This window comes from Heptranchias perlo, chromosome 30 (assembly GCF_035084215.1).
Source record: "Heptranchias perlo isolate sHepPer1 chromosome 30, sHepPer1.hap1, whole genome shotgun sequence".
Taxonomy (NCBI): domain Eukaryota; kingdom Metazoa; phylum Chordata; class Chondrichthyes; order Hexanchiformes; family Hexanchidae; genus Heptranchias; species Heptranchias perlo.
In genome coordinates this window covers 20,020,515-20,042,985 of record NC_090354.1, presented here as the reverse complement: position 1 = coordinate 20,042,985, position 22,471 = coordinate 20,020,515, and the positions used below count along the sequence as shown (strand labels likewise).

General features: G+C 42.6%; 1 protein-coding gene across 10 annotated transcripts in view; it reads left to right on the top strand.

The window, feature by feature from the left end:
• The window catches only part of ubtf (upstream binding transcription factor), a 56,066-nt gene that overhangs the window by 18,213 nt on the left and 15,382 nt on the right, over positions 1-22,471 (top strand). For 7 of the 10 annotated variants that reach the window (XM_067969017.1, XM_067969016.1, XM_067969014.1 and 4 more), the window contains exons 6-14: positions 1,764-1,828; positions 2,386-2,506; positions 8,583-8,693; positions 9,805-9,938; positions 10,679-10,820; positions 11,340-11,381; positions 11,557-11,688; positions 16,662-16,817; positions 20,490-20,663. In XM_067969017.1, the coding sequence (XP_067825118.1) occupies positions 1,764-1,828; positions 2,386-2,506; positions 8,583-8,693; positions 9,805-9,938; positions 10,679-10,820; positions 11,340-11,381; positions 11,557-11,688; positions 16,662-16,817; positions 20,490-20,663 (1,077 nt within the window). The remainder of the gene's footprint in view (positions 1-1,763; positions 1,829-2,385; positions 2,507-8,582; positions 8,694-9,804; positions 9,939-10,678; positions 10,821-11,339; positions 11,382-11,556; positions 11,689-16,661; positions 16,818-20,489; positions 20,664-22,471) is intronic. The other 3 variants (XM_067969019.1, XM_067969021.1, XM_067969018.1) reach the window with 2 other exon arrangements.

Here is a 22,471-nt window from a genome sequence, read left to right as displayed (position 1 = left end):
AAGAGATGCTTAATTTGTCATTTGTTGGTTTCCTTGGGCACAGCCCACGCTGGGTGCAGTACAGTTACTGCTAGATGTTTCTGCAAGTTGCAGAGTAAACATATTAGTGTGGTGAATTTTCACACCTTTTACGTCAAGGCAGAGACGTGTATAATTCAGCAAGTCTTCGGTCTGTGTGGTTTGATTGCTGCCATTGTATTTAGACGGGAACCCATTATCAAGTCGTTCAGATCACTAAATCAACTTATTCTAATCAGCTGACAATCTAATGCAATTGAGAGAAATACAGTTTTTAATGTCCTTTTTTGTTTCTGTATCTTTGAAGGACTTTTAATAACAAATGAACCTACCTTTTCCCAGTTAGTGACCAGTCTGAAGACATCGGGTATAAAGCTATTCAGAGGCTCGGTGATAACATTTTGTCAACTAAGTGAGCAACTGTGTTTCAGGAGCCCGGTTTTATGTTGAGTCCGACAGGAGAAGCATTACTGTTGTTTTGATCATAGAATCATCGAAATTTACACCACAGAAGGAGGCCATTTGGCCCATTGTGTTTGTGCCAGCTGAAAAAGCTATCCAGCCTAATCCCACTTTCCAACTCTTGGTCCGTAGCCTTGTAGGTTTCGGCACTTCAGGTGCATTCCCAAGTACTTTTTAAATGCGATGAGGGTTTCTACCTTTACTACCCTTTCAGGCAGTGAGTTTCAGACCCTCACCGCACTCTGGGTGAAAAAAATTCCCAACTCCCCTCTAATCCTGCCAATCCTTCTTGAGGGAATAATAGTTTGTAATTACTGTGAATCTACTGTTTGTGCTGTTCATTTACCAATTTAATTTTTATCATCTGAGCCACATTCTGAGTGTATATTTTTCTACTTAGTGAAGGTGCAGCATGTGATTTATTCCACTGAGCTAGAGTACAGTGACATGGGTCCTCTGTTAGACTCATGGGTCTTAGTACATTTACCCAGATATTGGGCATGGGGGATAATCAGGTCCACTGATAGCAGTGACCAGAGATGCTGTACCGAAGGAGAATAAAAACTGGGGAATCCAATTATGTATGTGCTATGGATAGAGGTGTACTGTCTAAGTACATGTAGGGCTAGAAAATCTTGTAGGTTTTTTTCCTCAGAAGTACACAGTGCCATTAGCTGCAAAGTTTAGCAGCTTGAGAAAGTTCAAGTTCTCGAGTGCCATTCACAGTGCTGCTCTGCTTCATCCCTCACATTGTGAAGTGATTCATTTCAACAAGTGTTCACAATATAAAGATACTGGTTCACAATATCAAGATACTGATCGTCTATGCAGTTTTTGTGTCCAGGGAGGAAATCACTGGGAGACACAGGCGCTATCCAACTAGTTTCCAGTGTTGCGATCTAATTGCCTATTTTACTGTGGGAGTAGTTTTGGAGCAACTGAATCTTGACTGGTAATACAAGGGCTATGTTTATATTTGAGGGGTCATTTTGCTATGATCTCTTTAACAACCCACAACGTCAATGACCACTTGCATCTCGACTTGTAATGGCTGGAAAAGAGTTTTGTATTAATGTAAAACAAAGTTATTCCAACATCCTAGAATTGAAATTGGTTGGGGATTCCAGGACAAGAAAGAAAGCCTTGTATTTGTTGGTCTCCCAGGAATCCAAACCAGACTGTAATACCAGACAACCCGTAGAATACATGGGGCAAGTATTTTTAATACACAGTGGAGATTACCTCCTTGGATGCATGCTTATTTTTGTATTCTGTTGCTGCAGATGAAATATATTCAGGAGTTTCAGAAGGAGAAAGAGGACTTTGAGCGGAACATGGCCAAATTCAGGTAACTTTGAAATAATTGGATTTATATCATCACATATTTGAGTTGTCACCCTTCATTCCTTCCTTAACTGCCCTTTTTAGACTAAAAGCTTACGGTTCTGTAATCTTTCCACCGAGTTCATCCTCTCTGCACTAGGGTGAATTCCATAAGTGATGTGCTGATTTAAACCTATGGTTTAAAAGGAGGTTACAATAAGATGAAAGGAGGCCAAGACATTGACAATCTATGCTGATAGGATAGATTTTTAAATGGGGGGGGGGTGGGTAGATGTTGAGGATAGAGGCAGATCTGAGCCAGTTGACATTCCATCTAATAACCATATTGCTCTATAATTAATGGATGGAATGAAGTAACGAGTCCTGATGCTGCAATCTGGAGCTGTTTAATCAACATTAACCAACCGCCTGCCCTCTGAGTAATATAAAGGAAAGAGATTTGACTAGTGAGGTTTGCATATGGGTCATTTTAGCTAATCCAAATTGTTACCTGCAAGGATAAGAAGTGATGCTAGCAAAATTGTCTGTGATTGCAATTGTTCTATTTTCTATCTCCCCCAGAGAGGACCATCCAGAACTGTTGGAGAATGTAAAGAGAACAGATGTTCCAGAGAAACCTAAAACACCCCAGCAGCTGTGGTATCTTCATGAAAAGAAGGCCTTCATGAAGATTCATCCACAGGTAATGGACCTCACGTATTGTCTACATGACTCTGCTTGGAAACAAACAATTATCTGCAAATTCTATGTATTACAAATCTTCTGTAAGGCATGCACTTCCTGTTCACAAACCTTGCTTCCTGTTCACAAACCTTGCACCCTGTGGTCATTGTTTTTTGGTCATGCTTTTCTGTTAACCTCTACCATTGTAAATTGCTGTCGATTCAATTTTGCTATGTAGTTGCAGACTCAAGTGAAGTGCCTCCCTCAACTGACTGTGGGCAATGTTAATGGTTTCCATAAATAATCACAACACACCTCATCACTCAAAGGACTTGAACATCTTTGGTTCTAACATGTAGAAATCCCTTTTTATTCATTGGGATACTCCAACTAAATACTATGGCTACCCCATATCTGAAGGATATTTTCGGTGGGGGGGTGGGGTGGTGCTAGAATAATGGCAGATTATCCGATTTAGTGGAGTGTCGCTGCCCTAGCCATGTTATTTTTTATATTCTTCTGAAGTGGTGTTCGGGATTACTACAGACTTTTTTGTGTGTTTGTACTATGTTTACAATATTTCCTCACCTATTTAAATATGGTGTCAGCCATTTGTGGGAAATCAAAGAACACTGTCCCTTTTAGGACATTTTCCCATGAGACAGGTGATCTCCCACCTAGTGTATGCAGCTTCAATCTGGATTCCCTCCATTTTATTGGCAGTAGTGGTGCTCCAGGTTGAGAAATTAGTTCCTCAAACTAGTGATTTGCAATTTTTTCCTCCTATTTCCTCCCATTACTACTCAATTGCTAGTTTTAGAAAAGGACCTCTGAATTCTAAAAAACCTTTTGCCTTTGCAGTTTGCGTCCCAGTTGTCAGAGTTGATTCTGTGATTCAAAATGCTTCCTTTTGATTTAAGTAAGCTTTCCCTTTTGAGACATGTAGTTAGCATAGTTTAACTCTGTCAAAAAAGTGCCCCATGCACCTAGTTTTTGAGCTAGCACACACCACCATTGTTGCTATTTATACTGTTCTCCTTCATTGCATAACTTCTTGCAATGTGCTTTTGAAAGGTCTTTCCATCAGTGCTGGCAGATGATCATGGAAGAAACAATGGCATTGTTTAATCCTCCAATCTCTACTTATCTGTGAGGCACTGATGATCCAGTTTGCGTTCACACCACAATCACTGCAGGTCAGTGTGAGGATATAAAGTGTCTGATGTCAAAAGTGGTCATTAGACCATTGTACTTGGAGCATGCTAATGAAAAAGGTCCTGTACCTGTTCTGCAGGTTGCAGATAAGGCAGCTGGGTGCTCAGCAGCTTGTACCATTTTTCCAGGTGATGCTCCAAATCTTTGTGCCAGTCGGGCTGAAGCAGCTTCTGTACTGGAGCTAGTGGAAGTCCCTTTCTCTGATGTTCCAGAGAACTTCAGTTAATGTGTCGGCTCTGACTGAGATTGCACTGGAAACAAGGATGTCAAGTTGATTCACCCCATCCACCTGTATTGATTCAGACCTCACAATTCCTTGGGCCCTGTCGGGCAACAGTCCTCCGCTCCTTAAAACCTTCCCAATAGAAGATTGAGTTCATATTAGGAATGATTGAGGATCTTTCATTCCATGTTAGCCCAGCTGATCGGGTCCTTGGTATTGGCTTTGATTGCTGGTGGGTTTCAACCAGTGTCATCCTATCCACAGCATTGGCTTCTGTCAACATGACTTGGCCCTTCACTTTAATACCAATACAGGTTGAAACCAACTCGTGTCCTCCTGATTTTCAGGAGGAAGAAAATTAAATGTATCTGAACACTAACAGCTCAATTACTTTGATCATATTTGAGGATCAATGAGTGACTTGTTTTTATAAAACAAGTGAGTGAACATTAGATGGAAAGCTTAAATCGTTTCCCTCGACAGTGATGTGCCTGGGACTGCAACATCTTGTAGTCTCAACCTGGTACTAATTGTTAGAATCATAGAAAGGTTACAGCATGGAAGGAGGCCATTTGGCCCATTGGGTCCGTGCCGGCTCTATGCAAGAGCAATCCAGCTAGGCCCCCCCCCCCCCCAAGCCCGGCAGTACATTCCAGATCCTAACCACTCGCTGCATAAAAAGGTTCTTCCCCATGTCACCTTTGGTTCTTTTGTCAATCACCTTAAATCTATGTCCTCTGGTTCTTGACCCTTCCAGCCAATGGGAACAGTTTCTCTCTATCTAGTCTGTCTAGACCCTTCATGATTTTGAATACCTCTATCAGATCTCCTCCTTGGAACAGAGAAGGTTGAGAGAACAACCCCAGCTTCTCCATTCTATCCACGTAACTATAGTCCGTCATCCCTGGAATCATTCTAGTAAATCTTTTCTTCACCCTCTATAAGCCTTCACATCTTTCCTAAAGTGCGGTGCCCAGAACTGGACACAATACTCCTGTTGTGGTCGAACCAGTGTTTTATAAAGGTTCATCATGACTTCCTTGCTTTTTGTACTCTATGCCTCTATTTATAAACTATTTATAAAGCCCAGGATCCCATATGCTTTTTTAACCTCTTTCTCAACCTGCCCTGCCACCTTCAACGATTTGTGCACATAAACACCCAGATATGTCTGTTCCTGTGCCCCTTTTAAAGTTGTGCCCTCTAGTTTATATTGCCACTCCTTGTTCTTCCTACCAAAATGTATTACTTCACATTTTTCTACATTAAATTTCATCTGTCACATGTCAGCCCATTCCACCAGCCTGTTCTATATCCTCTTGAAGTCCATCACTATCCTCTGCACTGTTTAGTACACTTACAAGTTTTGTGTCATCTACAAATTTTGAAATTGTGCCCTGTACACCCAAGTGCAAGCCATTAATATAGATCAAGGAAAGCAGTGGTCCTAGTCCAGACCCCTGGGGAACCCCACTGTACACCTCCCTCCAATCCAAAAAACAACTGTTCACCACTACACTCTGCTTCCTGTTACTTAGCCAATTTTGTATCTATGCTGCTACTGCGCCCTTTATTCCATGGGCTTCAATCTTGATGACAAGTCTACTATGCGGCACTTTATCAAACACCATTTCGAAGTCCATATACACCACATCAACTGCATTGCCCTCATCGACCCTCTCTGTTACCTCATCAAAAAACTCAATCAAGCAAGTTAAACACGATTTGCCTTTAACAAATCCGTGCAGGCTTTCCCTAATCAATCCGCACTTTTCCAAGCAACCATCTTCAGGCAGAAGTGCCGAGTGGATGATCCATCTTGGCGTCCTCCCGATATCCTTATCACAGAAGCCAGTCTTCAGTCAATTTGATTCACTCCATGTGATATCAAGAAACGGCTGAGTGCGCTGGACACAGCAAAGGCTATGGGCCCCGACAACTTCCCGGCTGTAGTGCTGAAGGCTTGTGCTCCAGAACTAGCTGCGCCTCTAGCCAAACTGTTCAGAGAAAAGCTACAACACTGGCATCTACCCAACAATGTGGAAAATTGCCCAGGTATGTCCTGTCCACAAAAAGCAGGACAAATCCAATCCGGCCAATTACCACCCCATCAGTCTACTCTCAATCATCAGCAAAGAGATGGACGATGTCGTCAACAGTGCTATCAAGTGGCACTTATACACCAATAACCTGCTCACTAATGCTCAGTTTTGCTTCTTCCAGGACCACTCAGCTCCAGACCTCATTACAGCCTTGGTCCAAACGTGGATAAAGAGCGTAATTCCAGAGATGAGATGAGAGTGACTGCCCTTGACATCAAGGCAGCATTTGACCGAGTGTGGCACCAAGAAACCCTAGTAAAATTGAGGTCAATGGGAATCGGGGAAAAGTCTCCAGTGGCTGGAGTCATACCGAGCACAAAGGAAGATGGTAGTGGTTGTTGGAGGCCAATCGTCTCAGCCCCAGGACATTGCTGCAGGAGTTCCTCAGGGCAGTGTCCTAGGTCCAACCATCTTCAGCTGCTTTATCAATGACCTTCCCTCCATCATAAGGTCAGAAATGGGGATGTTCGCTGATGATTGCACAGTGTTCAGTTCCATTCGCAACCCCTCAGATAATGAAGCAGTCCGAGCCCGCATGCAGCAAGACCTGGACAATATCCAGGCTTGGGCTCATAAGTGGCAAGTAACATTCGTGCCAGACAAGTGTCAGGCAATGACCATCTCCAACAAGAGAGAGTCTAACCACCTCCCGTTGACATTCAACGGCATTACCATCGCCAAATCCCCCACCATCAACATCCTGGGGGTCACCATTGACCAGAAACTTAACTGGACCAGCCACATAAATACTGTGGCTACGAGAGCAGGTCAGAGGTTGGGTATTCTGTGTCGAGTGACTCACCTCCTGACTCCCCAAAGCCTTTCCACCATCTACAAGGCACAAGTCAGGAGTGTGATGGAATACTCTCCACTTGCCTGGATGAGTGCAGCTCCAACAACACTCGAGAAGCTCAACACCATCCAGGACAAAGCAGTCCGCTTGATTGGCACCCCATCCACCACCCTAAACATTCACTCCCTCCACCACCAGCGCACAGTGGCTGCACTGTGTACCATCCAGAGGATGCACTGCAGCAACTCGCCAAGGCTTCTTCGGCAGCACCTCCCAAACCCGCGACCTCTACCACCTAGAAGGACAAGAGCAGCAGGTACATGGGAACAACACCACCTGCACATTCCCCTCCAAGTCACACACCATCCCGACTTGGAAATATATCACCGTTCCTTCATCGTCGCTGGGTCAAAATCCTGGAACTCCCTACCTAACAGCACTGTGGGAGAACCTTCTTCACATGGACTGCAGCGGTTCAAGAAGGCGGCTCACCACCACCTTCTCAAGGGCAATTAGGGATGGGCAATAAATGCCGGCCTTGCCAGCAATGCCCACATCCCATGAACGAATTTTTAAAAAAAATATTTCAGCCTGGTTCTCACTTGTGTTAGCAACCTGACATCTGTCATAGGCCCCTTTTTTTCTGTTTCATCTTGCTCTCTCTCTCTTTTGTCATCCAGGGAGCTCTGGCTTTAATTGCCCTAACTTTCCCCCTCGTGGGAATGTACGTAGACTGTACATGAACCATCTCCTCCTTAAAGGCCGCCCATTGTTCAATTACAGTTTTGCCTGCCAATCTTTGATTCCAATTTACCCGGGCCAGATCTGTTCTCATCCCACTGAAATTGGCTCTCTTCCAATTGAGTATTTTTACTTTAGAGTGGTCCATGTCCTTTTCCATAGCTATTATAAACCTGATAATTACTATGACCGCTGTTCCCTAAATGATCCCCCACTGACACTTGCTCCACTTGGCGCGCCCCATTTCCCAGGACCAAGTTCAGCAATGCCTCCTTCCTTGTTGGGCTGGAAACATACTGGTCAAGAAAGTTCTTCTGAATACATTTCAAAAATTCCTCCCCCTCTTTGCCCCTTATTACTATGCCAGTCTATATTAGTATAGTTGAAGTCCCCCATTATCACTTTTCTATGGCTTTTGCACCTCTCTGTAATTTCCTTGCAAATTTGCTCCTCTATATCCTTCCCGCTAGTTGGTGGCCTATAGAATTCACCCAGTAGTGTAATGGCATCTCTATTGTTTCTTAACTCGAACCAAATAGATTCTGTCCTTGACCCCTGCAAGGACATCCTCTCCAGCACTGCAATATTTTCCTTAATCAATACTGCCACCACCCCCTCCTTTCTTCCCTTTCCTGAATACCTTGTATCCAGGAATATTTAGTACTCAATCTTTCCCTTTTTTGAGCCAGATCTCTGTTATCGCCGCATCATATTCGCACGTGGCTAACTGCGCCTGCAGTTTTCCAGCCTTGTTTAACACACGTCGTGCGTTCTCGCACATGTACTGTAAACCTATCTTAGATTTCTTGTACTCTCTCTTAGTCTGGTCCCTTCTACTACTGTAATATTTCCTGCTCTACTGCTATCTTTCTCTCCCAATTCTTTGTTATCCTTGTTGGAGTTGTCAACCAATCCAAGTCTAGGATTGCTAGAAGAGTTTGTATTGTTGTAAGTGTTAATCAAATGATGTAACCACCACAGGTGGGCACCATGAATCAGTAAAACTGGTTTGTTTTCCCAGGCAACAATGAAGGATGTTAAAGAGGCACTAGGGAAGCAATGGTCCCAGCTGTCTGACAAGAAACGACTCAAGTGGATTGGCAAAAGTTTGGAGCAGCGCGAGCTGTATGAGGCAAGTCGATACTGGCTACAGTGGTGTTGTGCCCACAGCATAGAGCCACAGGATGATTAGGGCAGAGTGATGGGGATAGGTCTGCACCTCCTTTCTTTTAAAGAGTTTCGCCAAAGGCTTAAATCTTGTCCTTTTGATGGATAAAGTTTGCCCATTTTGATATGGGCTTGAGTAAGAGTTTGGTGGTAATCATGTGTGCCTGAGCACACTGGTATGTCACTGTAGGACACTGGTTTCTGCCTGTGATTTCCTAGTTCTGCAGTCCCAGATGTCGATGCTATCAGGATGAAATGCTGAGTTTAGGTGAGGTAATTTAGGAGGGAAAAATAGCAGGTGAACACCTGTGAGCCACTGTTGCGCACTTTACAGTTAGAAGCCCACCAGTAGGTTACTTGTTTGGTTATTCTCGTGGTTGTAGAATGGACCAAGAGGGATGGGCTAAACTGGGTACCTAACTTATTTATCTGATTGCTGTGTGAAAATTCATCGAAGAATGTCAGAAGCCCAGTTTATGCAGAACAGTCCTCTGTGCAATAAATGCCAAAAATACCTGTTACTCAGGCACTCTGCTCACCCACACTTTTAAACAGTACTGACAGAAGAGCTCCTGCTTCATGATCCTTCTGGTCAGTGGGTAGAATGTAATTTTCTTGATGCTGCTTAATTGAAGAGTCCTGGAGAAATCTTGTTGTAAAATAGTGGATCAAGGCACCATTCAATGTAACACTAAGCCATACAGACCTGAAGGTTCAATTCCTGGTCGGTTCTGAGTTTACCAGTGTCTGTGTGGCAGCTACCCAGTGGGCCCTCCCTTGGTCAGGGGGAAGTTCAGGATCAAGCTTGACTCTGTGGATTAATAGCATGACAACTCTCGTTGTCTAAGCAAACACTTAATGAATAGCCACTTGGATGTGGTACAGGAGGGCTGTGGAACCATGCCTTAGAAGAAAATTTGGGGCAAAAATTTAAATTGTAGAATACCTGGATCATCAGTTTTATAAATAGTTTATACTCATGGGTTATGGGCACTGTATTACAGATATTGTACTAGGGAAAGAGTAGATATGTGTTCACCAATTCAGTTTCAACATGGACCACCTTTTGCTTGCAGGAAGCAATGAGAGAGTATGTTCTACGTCACCCAGAGCAAAGTATCAGTGTGGAAGATTTGACCAAAAATACACTGACTAAAGCCGAGCGACAGCTCAAGGACAAATTTGATGGACGACCCACAAAGCCACCCCCGTAAGTGCCCACCCTAACTGTGTGTGAAGGGAGTGTCTTGAACACAAAAATTAGAATTGACTTGATTACCTGATAGAGGCAGAAGTATGCTGTCTTCTGCATTTTGGCCAGCCCGGTGCCTTTGCAATTTTAGAAACCCATCACGATATTTGAGTCTCCAAATCAAGTTGCTGAGAAATCTAGATCCACCTATAGAGTTTCTGCTTGTTCAATACAGCGTGTGCACACACTCCTACAGGGACACATTCCATGTGCCCCAAGTACAGAAAGTTTAGGTGCAAATTGGCAAAGACCAGTCTTGCAGACCACTAATTGTACGTAGGGGTTACTGCTGGAATTTAAAGAGTTAAAACCCTGCAGCTTACCAGAGCAGCTTCTTGCTGCTTGTGCAGTTATGACCACCCTACCAATTGGGTGTTGCTCTGCAGTGTCGTCTAGAGCCAAAGGAGAAGAATCCTGTGCTCCAGTGACTGGTCTATCCCTTCAATTCCATTAATGAGCCATTCAGGCTGGCCAGTCATCAATGCCCTGGAGTACTGTGGAATTGACTGGTTCACTGTGGAATTGACTGGTTCAGGGGAGTTGATTTGGTTCCAAGCTTTCATTCTCGGGCATGTCATCTTGGATCCACCGTGACCCTGTTGGCCTCCCAGGTATAATCTCGTTGTACAGATACTGAGGTGGGATGTTCCAAGCAGCTATAACACACAAGATCTGACTACTTTATCCATTCTGTTTAGAAATGGCTATTCTCTGTATTGCGCTGAGCTAATGTCCAACATGAAAGATATTCCCAGCACAGAGCGTATGGTACTGTGCAGCAAGCAGTGGAAGATGTTGTCTCAGAAAGAGAAGGATGCATATCAGAAACGATGCGAACAGGTAAGGATTATTGCAACTTGATGCATTCACTAAAAACCTGATGTGAAAGCTCTTCACTAGAGCGTTCAAAACTTTCAATCTTGCAATTCAACGGTATGCAGTAGTGAGTGACTTCTTTTAAACATTGTTTTGTTTTTCTCCTTGTTTGTACTGAATGGTGATTCTAGTGGAACAGGCTTCCATAGAGAGGGAATTAGTGGGAAGAGCCTATGATCTGGTTGCTGCTTTCCTCTCTGTTTGTTTAAAGATACGGGGGTAGACTATTGTGGAAAGAGCAGGGGAGAGGGACTCTTTCAAACAGCTGGCACAGACATAATGGGCCGAATGGCCGCCTCCTGTGCTGTATAATTAGCATTTGAGCATGTAAGCAGTTGGGGAAGTGGCTTGATTCCAATTGGTTGTTTAATACTCCCATAACTTCCGTTTGTAACAGATTAGGAAACATTGAGACTATTGCATTATCAGATGTTGACATCTTGGTTATAATATTGACTTGCTTTGTTCATTTCCTCCCCACAGAAAAAGAAGGAATATGAAATTAACCTTCATCGGTTTTTGCTGGTAGGTGCCATTAAATGATTCCCAGTCTTGTGATTGCAATTGAAAGGTACCAAAAATGGATTGTAGAAATTAATCTGTACCCCTTCAGCCTATCAGGAGTGGTGAGGATGGCAGGTCGACTGCACGTTTTAAGATTTGCATGTTTGAAAGTTAAGCTTTTTTTTTCCTGTGGCAGAGCCTTCCTGAGCAAGAGCAACAAAGAGTCCTCTCTGAAGAGAAGATGATTGGATTACACAAGAGAGCAGCAAGCAACCTGAAGCAGGCCGCAGTGAAAGGCATCCCGTCATCCGCTTCAGATGCCACCAAGGTGCGTGTTCATTAACTTCACTTTTTAGCAACTTCATTTGTATCTGAGTTGACGCACTTGGATTGTCCAGAGAAATTCATACAGTCTTGCACACAGCAATGGATCAATCGGTACATGAACCACATGCATGTATCCACACAGGTTCCTTGCACACACAGTGCTTTTCATAATTTCAGGGATTTTAAAAGAAAAGCTAAATTTCTTTATGAAAAGACAACATTTTTTGCCTGTTCTTTTATGCAAATGCTGGGGGGGGGGAGGGGGGAGTGAATTTACAATGGCAACTTTAGTGACATTGTGCCATTGCAGTCCTGAGAGCACTGAGTCAATCGTTACCCCCATCCTCTCCAAGACACTGATGTTTGGTTATAGTTCTTCTAACAACCCTATGACTCCTAAACACTGAGTGTCATCAAGCTGTGTGGTATGGGGGTGGGGCATGACCACCAAGTCGCAACACGTCCATCACACCGTTCATGTTCCACAAAACACACACATACCCAGGAGTGCTTAATTCAATTGTGCCACAGCTGAATTTTAGCTTATTTTGCATAGAACAAGGATTGAACCTGTGATGATCTTGGATCTTAATGACATGGTACCACACCACCAAGTGATGCAAGTACTTGCAGAGCCAGTGGGCCACTCTGGTAGCTTCACGCTGTGTGAATGTTTGTCTCAGAATTTGATGGGTCTAGATATCCATGTTTGTTTTTAATTAGGGCTGGAATTGTTGTTTTAACATCGATCCGGATCCACTCCCTGGATTTTATGCAGTTTTGTATTTGGTCATCTGAATTTAAATACCACCTGGCTTGATTTGTTTACTGGTCTCATTTTATTTGTAGGTATAGCTGGTCTGTTGGCTCTGGTTGCTTCTGCTGACGTTTTTTCCATTGCAGTCTGTGGTTGAAGTTTCACAAACAGGCTTCTGTGTAATTGGACCTTGTATGTGGTATTACAATGTCACCTAATTCCACTGTTCATGCCAGGAGTGCAGAAATGGGTGGGGGGAATCTGTTGCTTTAGAACTTTTTTTTTCTTAGGATTTAATGCACTGATTTTGAGAACAGTCTTGCTTTGGATTTCTGTTGTTTTTAGGTCAGTAAGTAGCTTTCTGTGGAGCAAAAATTAATGTGTCCTGCCCTAGGTTCTTTAAGAAATCTCACACTAAATGCTACTTTTTGTCATTAATAGTGATCTCTGAATAGTCATCTGATAGATGAAATGTTCTGAAGAGACACTGTTATTTGCCTCCACTTCAAATGATTTGATCTAGAGGCTGCTTTATAGATTTGTTGGAGGAAATATTTAAACTGGTATCTTGAGTGTATGTGTTTTTGACATCGTTTGGGATGTTGTCAGTGGGCTGGTCTGGCTCAGGTGTTGCCTGTAGATGGCACCTATTGCTAATGAGATGGGTGGCCCCTGGCAACTCCATGCATTCTAGGTAGCACTGTACTGCTGTGACAGTACAGTGGCTCTGTAAGAAGACTTTCTCTGGCATGGGTTTTACACAGCGTGACAATAGGCCTTTTTAGATCTGGCCTGTCTGATACTGCACAGAAGGAAAGTACTTATGGCATCTTGTGAAATCTTGTAAAGTTAACAGATAAAGAAATTGTAATAGCTGGAGAACTATTTTGTGTGTGTGAGACTTTTGCCCCCTACATGAGCACTGGGGTCTTTAATAAATCAGACCCCCCCCCCCCCCCCCACCATGCTTCCTAAAGCGGCTGTCTGTTTCTGCTTAGAATGAGTAAATGTTGCTCCAAATTTGTTTTGTCTTTATAGCTGATACTTGGCCAAGTTTACCTTCATTTACTGATGGAAAGTCTGGGTTTGTACCTTTTTTTTTAAATGTCTTGAAGTCATATTTTGGCATTAACAACACTGATATTGAAAAGCATGCATATTGTGTTAGCTTCTTTTTCAGGTCTTCTCCATATGGTATGTTGGCTCCTCGTCAGATCCGACCGTTCTCATGAGGGAGCTGATCACTCCCACAGAAATGTTGTATTGACTTTCCCCTCTCCAGCTGCCCTTGTAACATTGCACATGCCTTACTTCAGTGTTTCTGTATGCAAACTGGCCGATGTTTCTGCTGGTTTTTATATCCTACTTATTGTCACTGCTATTCTGATCTTTCCCCTGCTCTTGCCCATGAATTCATGTTCTGACATTTGAATACCTGCTTTCAGCTATTTTTAGTCTGACCGTTACTGTGAGCATTCAGACTTTATTGTCCATTCTTTGCACTAGTCCACTTGACTCTGCTTTTTGCTTGGGTAATTTGCAGCTTCATTTTGCAGAGCAGCCAGTTCAAACAATGATCCTTCAAGCTCGATTTATAATATGTGGATATATCATTAATATATACGGTCGACTATATCGATGAAGTGGAAAGGCCTTCCCACCCTTAATGCGGTTTTAGGAATAGGCACGAATTGTCAATTTGAAGTTCGGACCAGTGATGCCCGAGGACGTGCAGTTGAGTGTGCTAGTATTGAACCTAGAGCAAAATAAATTTGTGTGCAGTCCAAACAGTTTTCAATACAGAGGCTCCCTTTTGGTGTGGGAGGAGGAAGTTATTTTTTGTCATGTTTCTTCTCCTCAGTGGAGGCCTAACTCTGGTACTGTGGTACAGGTCTGCTTTAGCTTACCCTGCTTTCTAGCTGAAAGCCGTGTAGTGCTTGGGAACAGTGACATTACTGTGGAGATTGGAAGCCTTGTGGGACCATGTGAAATTTAAACTGGACTCTTAATGCTGCTGGAGAGATACTCCCTGCAGTTTAAAGGATGATGTCTTCATCTCCAAGTGTCCAGGGAATCTCTAAAATCACCTCTGGAACCATTGGCGCGATCTGTTGGCTATACAAAGCTGTATGGGAACAATGTGCATTTGATCAGGGGCCATTGAACCAATCCTTTGTTACTTGTTCAGGGAGTTGCAAGAATCCCAATTTTACAACCTGTTCAAAGGTATTTGGCAAGAAAGTCTGCCCATAAAATGCATTCAGGACTGGGGCTCCCACCTGGACCTTGTAGTTGGCAACATGTTGATCTGGGCAATGTAATCTTCAAACACTTTGAGAAATAACTTCATAGAGCTTGTAAAAGATACAGATTTACTATAATGAAGGTAGCTCTTTTCTATATGTGCAAAATACTTTGAGGTGTGTGTTTATGAAGAATGACTTGTTGGTGTAACTTGCATAAATGTATCACTTCAGTCCAGGCGTGCAAGCTGCTCAGTGTTCCAATTCCTGTTCTGCACTTATACCGTGCTGTAGGTATTCTGCAATATGCATGTCTGGTTCTTGTCAATGTTATCTATCCTGACCCCTTGCATTTGACAGGTGTGGGAGGAATGAGGCGAAATGGTGTCTAAGTAGTAAGTTTGTGCACCATTGTGTGGCAACTTAGTATATCCTATATAAGCCATATGTTAGTCAATGAGTGGTTGGTATAGACTTGCACCCATTGCTGTTTTAGTTAAAAAGCCCTATAGGTGGGACAATTTTTCTCAGCATGTATTAATGTCATACTGAACACTGCTAACCTTCATCTGTCTGCCATTCATAATTAGATTTTTTTTTGTGTTCAGTAAGTTTTGTTTCTCCTCACTCCCTTCAGTGGCATCTTTGTGAAATGGTGTATCATGATTCAGAATACTATCGCCTTTTCATTGGCCAATCTCCAAGCCCGCAGGGGAGCCCTCATTGCCATCGTACTACTCAGTTTGAGATCACCAAGCAGTTAGAAAAATAAATGTAAACCTACTTTGACTAAGAGTTTGTGCGTAATTGGAAAGAGCCCAACACTTCTCTGGTCACAATGCAATTTCTGACGCCTTCTATTGTGGTTCGATCTCCAGCTGAATAAATATCTGAAAACCATTAATAAACATGTACCCAACCAAAATGGTAGATGTGTGATTATTTCTGTGCTATGGTCTCTATTTTTACTGAAAGATCTTCCCCTACCCCCCACCCCAACAGCCTGTTGCGCTGCTTTTCCATCTGCTGAGCTGTTAACTGGATATTATTGGTTTTCAATTGGGAATTCTGTAGAATTGAGAGTTCACTGGTCACGGTGTATATGTGTGGCAATTTGACGTGCTGCCGCAGGTGTGATGATAGCCTTGCCTATTGGCAGTTTGGTGCAGCTTTGCAGAATTCTCCACCCCAAAGCTCCTATAATTTTTCCATGGAGTTCCTCTTGGGTGTCAAAAGCTTGACACTCTTAATTACAGCCGAGATTGTCATCACAAGGAATCTTCTGAGTGGTAAGTTCCAGATTTCCATTCTGTTGTCTACAAACCATCCACGTTCTTGTCCTTTTGGGTGCTATGGGCAAAAATCATTTAAAATCCAGGTGACTCCACTTAACCAGTTGGATGTTTGTAGAATCCAATGAAGGGAGCCTTGCGTATAGTGGCCATATAATGGTTCTAACAGTTAATGATTATGATTTGTTTCCATGTTAGGTGTGTACTTATGTGTAGGGGCCATTTGAACTAAATTCCAAACGTTTCTGGACTGGAATGGCGGTCCAGGGTGTTGTCTGATGCGAGAGTTCGCCAGTTGTATGCATTGTCTGTTTCAGTAATATTTGAAAAGGCAGCTAGGCAACTAGTGAGTATAAAAATGGCTTTGCGTAACTTGCTCCCCTCTCCTGCTGTTGGCTGAATGGGTGGAATTGGCATGGGGACGAGTGACCACAAGAAGTCATGGTGCTGCACCTATAAATCCTTTTTAAGTACTCTGGGTGGGCCCTAATACATTTTTTTTTAGTGTGCATCAAAAATGGAGGTAAACTCTTTACATCATGGGACCCTGTGCAGAGAAACGGGTTTCAAATACAAGGATTGAGAGGCCTGGCAGCTTGAAGGTAGAGTGGTAAAGGAAGTGGAAGACCAGCTCCCAGAATAAGCAAATGGTTAAAGGGTCTCTTCTCACATTTGTTATCAGACTACTTCTGACAAACCAAAGCGTCCGATCTCTGCCATGTTCATTTTCTCGGAAGAGAAGCGCAAGAAGATGCAGGAGGAGGAGCCGGAGCTGTCGGAGAGTGAACTGACAAGAAAGTTGGCCAGGATGTGGACTGAGCTGTCAGAGAAGAAAAAGGTAAAAATTATTTGAGTGGCTGATAGATACCACATAACGGTCTGGGCATTGGGTGGCTATAGTTCAGATATTTCAGAAACCAATCCAATCCAATGTAGGTGTGGTGCTTTAGATGGACTGGAAAGATGAACAGGACATTGAGACCTCAGATGGTGAAAGATGTTAGTTTGCACAGTGATGGACGAGGAAAAAGTTTAGAGTTGATATTTTCTTCATTGAGCGTTAGTTATCTGGCATTTCTAGATCTTGAGTTCTGTGGTCCTGGTTTTAAACAGCAATGGGTGCAGGTTGGCCTTTTGGAAGGCAGAGAGTTTGCTGGTGTTTTGGATTATTATTTGAATGGATGAGAATAACACAGTTGTCATTGAAATACTTAAGAGGCAGTCTGTACTTTATACAGTTGGCTGATTCATAGTCTCCTCGTCCCCTTCCAAAAAAAAAGCTTAACATTCTGAGATTCGTAGTGAGCTTGCAGTAAGTGAGCTTCGAAGTAAGTTTGCAGCACCAACAAATGGTGTACACGAAGACTTAAATCAAATGGTCTCAAGTCTATAATAGCTACAGCTGGGACTAGTATTAAGTGGACTGTCATTGATGAACTGAGAATTTTCTTCCCCCTATTTGAAAATCAGAATTTTGGCCCTGGAGTAATGGAAGCATCTCTTGCATTTTCTGTAGTCCATTCTTTCTGGCCATGTTCAAAAGGAAGACAGCTCCAGTTCTTGCTTCTGAGTTGATATTTGCTCCTCTTGGAGCTTTTACTATCAATACTATAGTGTTTTGTCATATAATTGCTGTATTCTTGCTCACACAAATAGCTGTGATTAGAACTGCAGTCAATGCTAAGCTGATGCTACCTGAGCAGATGGGTATAAAGATGTCGGAGGGGCAGTCTCAACAAATCATTTCCTCCATGGAGTCTGTTTCCATACCCTTTCAAGGGCCAAAAGTTTCCCAGTGTGCTCGTCCCTCTCTGGGGAGGAGGGCGCAGTTTTCCGCATTCTTATTTGCCTGTCTTGGAAGTATTTCTGTATAGCAATGAATTTACTATAAATGTTTTTCTCTTATTCACTCTTATATCCAGTTGCACTGTTCAGCTTTCTTTAACCATTGGTGAAAGTTTCTCTGGTCCTATGAATTTTTCCCACTTGTCTTCACACAATGGCACCATTTACTGAGTATTCAGCATGGCCCAAACTGCAATACATGTTTGACCTTCACTAAGGAGTCTTCACGTAGACATGAGGATTGCACATTCCTCCCTTGATGAAATCTCGCCTCCTGATCACCTTTTATTCCCTCCTGTCATGTAAAATTGCACAAGTCTTTCAATATATGTTTTGTAAACAATTTTACAACACCAAGTTATAGTCCAACGATTTTATTTGAAATTTACAAGCTTTCGGAGGCTTCCTCCTTCCTCAGGTAAATGTCAGGAACTCCTCGAAGCCTACGCATTTATAAATCACAGAACAATACATGGTGATTACAGATAGTAATGTTTTGATGCTGTTTGTGGTGTTACGAGTTCTGTACTGGGTTTAGTTTGCTTTTTTAGACTATATTGCAGTTGGCAGTGGGGAGGGGTGAACATCCAAGTGCTCAGTTAATAGTTTTTCCTGACTACTCCATGAAGTGGGTGATTTTATTTATTTCTACTATAGTCAACCTGGCTGAAATCTGCCAGTGTCATAATCAGTATTGCAGGAATGCTCCACCTTTTTAAGCTTATAGTGCTAGGTTCCTTCAGTGAATGAGTGCAGCACACTATTATGAAGGTCCCAGATTAATTCCGTGATATGTGCTTTATTAGCTATTGTGGGGCATTACACTACATCTAGTGTCACTGTGGCAAGGAGGGGGAAATTAATCTAGAGTTTCTGATATCATTCCAGTGATGCCTACTGGAAACTGCATACATGCTGATATACGATTATGCTAGGATCTGTTTGCTGTGAAGGCTGCCTCATGGCTAATGGCCTGTTGATAATACATTATCTAGGGTCAAATATGCAGTACGTAAAGCTTTTGGGAGAGGTACAAAAGGACCATTTTCTTTATGGAACTGTACTCCGGCATAAGTCATTGCCTTTTTCTAGATGATAGGAAAAAGGAGGTGGGGGAAAATGAAAAGATTTGTTTCTTGGTGCTAGGATAATGAGCAGAACCCATGTTGAGTGCGACATTCAGCTGCACTCATTTATTTGTAACTGTTTCTGCCTATATTGAGGTTGTCACCATAACCATTGCAGCACGTTAGCTGGAGAACATCAAGTTGATATCCAACTTCGTGAACAACGCCTGGAATATAAAACTATTCAGTCAGCCATGTCTACTTGAGATTTGAATCGTGCTTTTCAAGCTCTTGTTTGCATTTGACTTTCTCCTGACCAGATGGTTCTTACTCCTGAGGCTATCGCACAGCTTTCATTTTTTCCTGTGGAGTAGGTTAGTTTTATGCCATGGTTCCGTGTTGTATTTGTCATTCTGACAAGTTGGTTTGAAGATCACATCCAGCGTTTATGCCTTAACATTACCTTGCGGAGTTGAATTCATTTTCTCTCTCTCTCTCTCTCTCTCTCCCACCAATATTTTCCATACGGTTACATGCTGCTACTTTGTACATTTGTGGGGCTTTGTAACCAAACAGTTGTGTATTTTTTGGTAATGGGTGAGCTAATTAGCAAGTAACGTTTGACTCATGGGTTGTAGAATGTACTAGAACGGGTTGTGATCCACCCGAAAGCTCTGAGGCTCATTTGTACCTATAATATGGCTAAACAATAGGCCAATGCACAGAGAGTCTTTCTTGACACCATCTGCAAGACCGTTGCCTGGACAAATGTTATGCTTCAACAAAACATTACTTTGCTCTGACAGCTCCAGATGACAAGTGCTTGGATGCTTTTATGCTTGAAGCTGGCCTCAAAATTTAAGTACTGGATTTTCCCCACCTAATTTATTTTGCTGCTTTAGCTAGTCAGGAAATGTTGGAAGGTAATTTAGTTGTGGTATCGCTTACTTGGACCATTAAGCATAGGACTTCTCAACACTATCTGCACTGCAACTACATGGAGTAACTTAGACTTTTACCATGTATGACTGGTGGCTCAAGCTGACACATTGTTTTGGTAATTGTATGATTCAAGCTCGCCTCATTGCTTAGTCATAGTTTCCTAACTTTTTTTGTTTGTGCATTATTTGAGCAAAGAATCTTAACTATCCTTGTGATAATGACCTTCCTTACCCGTTGAAACACACATTCAAAACTACCACCATTTGCCTGCTACTGTCTTTGAGCTTGTGTGTACAGCCTCATTTGTGTACACTGGAAAGGACTGGTGCAACACCGGAATGAAGCGCTATATGCACTGTGTTCTTTTGGGCAGCAGGTAACCACGTGATTCCCATGGCTATTGTAGGAATGTAGAACTTTAAAAGGAGAATGCTCATGGTTGTCCCCATTTGGAAGACTACCTAATCATTTGTTTGTGGAGGTTGAACATTATTTGAAGAAATAGAAGGACCATACTGCAGTCAATAATCTAACCTTCCAGCAAAACGTAGCCTTGATCTAACAGTAGATTGCGATGCATTCGGTGACCTGGTTATGTTGTTTAATGGAAGGAACTATATTTTGAAGGATCTAAAATGATGTTTTTGCTGCAACAGGAGAAGTACCGGCGCATGGAGGCAGCGGCAAAGGCCGAATCGGAACAGAAAAGGCAGGGCTATGGAAAAGACGGAAAAGGCTCTGCTATTCGAGGGAAGCTGCCAGAACCGCCCAAGACTGCAGAAGAGATCTGGCAGCAGAATGTGATTGGAGATTATCTGGCCAAGTACAGGGTATGCACTGGGGTAGTGGAAAGAGAGGAAGAGACCACTTGGAATGGAGGGAGTGGGGAAAGGATGAGAGGATAGGTTACTTGCCAAGCTGTGAATGAACAGGATTGCACAGACTGGTGGGAGGTTATCCTCTGGCCTATGATATTAGGAGAGAGCAGACCCTTAAATATTTCAGTTTTTGCTACATATTTGTTCTCCAACATGTAAGAACCTTTTTGCTGTCGTGAATACTGACTTGAAATACTGTACAAAGTGGCTACATCAGCTTTATATGAAGTGTTCCATATGCCTTCTATACCTCAGAGAAGATCTGTCCACAGCAGTGTGCTCTGATATGTGGTTTTTTTTTTGCTTTCGTTTGTATTGCCACTTCTCCTCCTCCTTCCTGGATCAAGACCCACATTTTATGTAAAATTACTGTTGGACAATCAGAACTCTTACTATAGTGCATTAGCATAGTTTACCTATTTGCCAAAACTGATTTCTCTTTTGTTTAATTGTGCATAATACAGAAATGACTAATGTGTATCATAGCAGCCCTTGGGTTTCTGTGCCTTGGTTTACACTTCAGTTTTTATCTCCTCTTAACATTATGTCACTTATGTCCGGGAGGGAAAGTTGCTTTTTTAGGTCTGGCAGATAAGTATCGAAGTCCCTTTAAAAAAAATTTTTGGTTCAACCTTCATGTGTATAAATACTCTGCCATCAAATAGGGGAAACTACTTCTCTCAAGGTTTTGTCACACCAGAACAATCTTAGTCAGGTGGTTGTCCACATTCCTGCTCTACTTGAAAGTTGTCTACTGGAGTACACACCTAGTTTTCTTTCTCCTGTCATCTACAGCAGGTCCTGTTACTGCTTTTGTACAAGAAAAGCTGCTTCAACTAATCTGGACTAGGTGAGGATGCATGTTTAATTCATGTTGTCCAGCGATCTATTTTGCAGAATGTTTTCTGTAAAAGGTTTCAACAGACCTTTTATTCTTTACCAACATTTCCAATATCATGAAAACATGTCCCAAACCCAACAGAAAGATCCGCCATGACTAACTAATTTGCCAGAAGGAAATCTTTCAGATCGCAATGGCCTCCCTTGAATCTTCATGTAAAGAGACTTCGAATTCTGGTTCTTACAAGTGGCGTCAACAGCTCTGGATCAGGAATGACTCTGGAAACTAGCACCAATGGAGCCAATTCCATGTCAGTTCAAAATGCAGCTCAGACCCATAAACCTTTCTGCAGCTTCCAGTAAACAGCCTGGCCATGATTTGGTTCACCATTCTTGACAGTGGGCCAGAGAAACTAAAGGTTTGAAGTCTTCGGTCATTGCATTAATGTGCTGCCAGTAGTTGATTCTGGTGCAGCCACAGCCAGCTTGGGACTAGTTAAAGTCTTGTCTTCAATGAGAAAGCACCCATCAAAGCTGATCCAGGGCTGGAATTTATGGATGGATCTGACTGGCCAATGCCTTTTGCACCGTAGCCAATGCCCTTTTAATGCTTCTTAAAAGAAAGCTTTATTTCAGTTTGCTTAGGCACTGGATTCTCTGCCTCAAACTGTAACTGCTAGCCAGCTGAAACTGCTAATGTTTTTCAGTTAACTGAAGCCAGTATTTATGATTATGCTGGAGCATAACTCTTTTCAGAGGAGCCTTGTATCTCTTCTGTATTCCCAGCATTTGTAACACCTGTGTCACTTTCCTGTTATTATCTGTCTGAGCTTCCGTCTTGGAAGTTACTATCAATTTGCGCTTCTAGTGTTGGTATGATAAATTATTTTGACCAAGCTGTTAAGTATGCTATGCTTCAG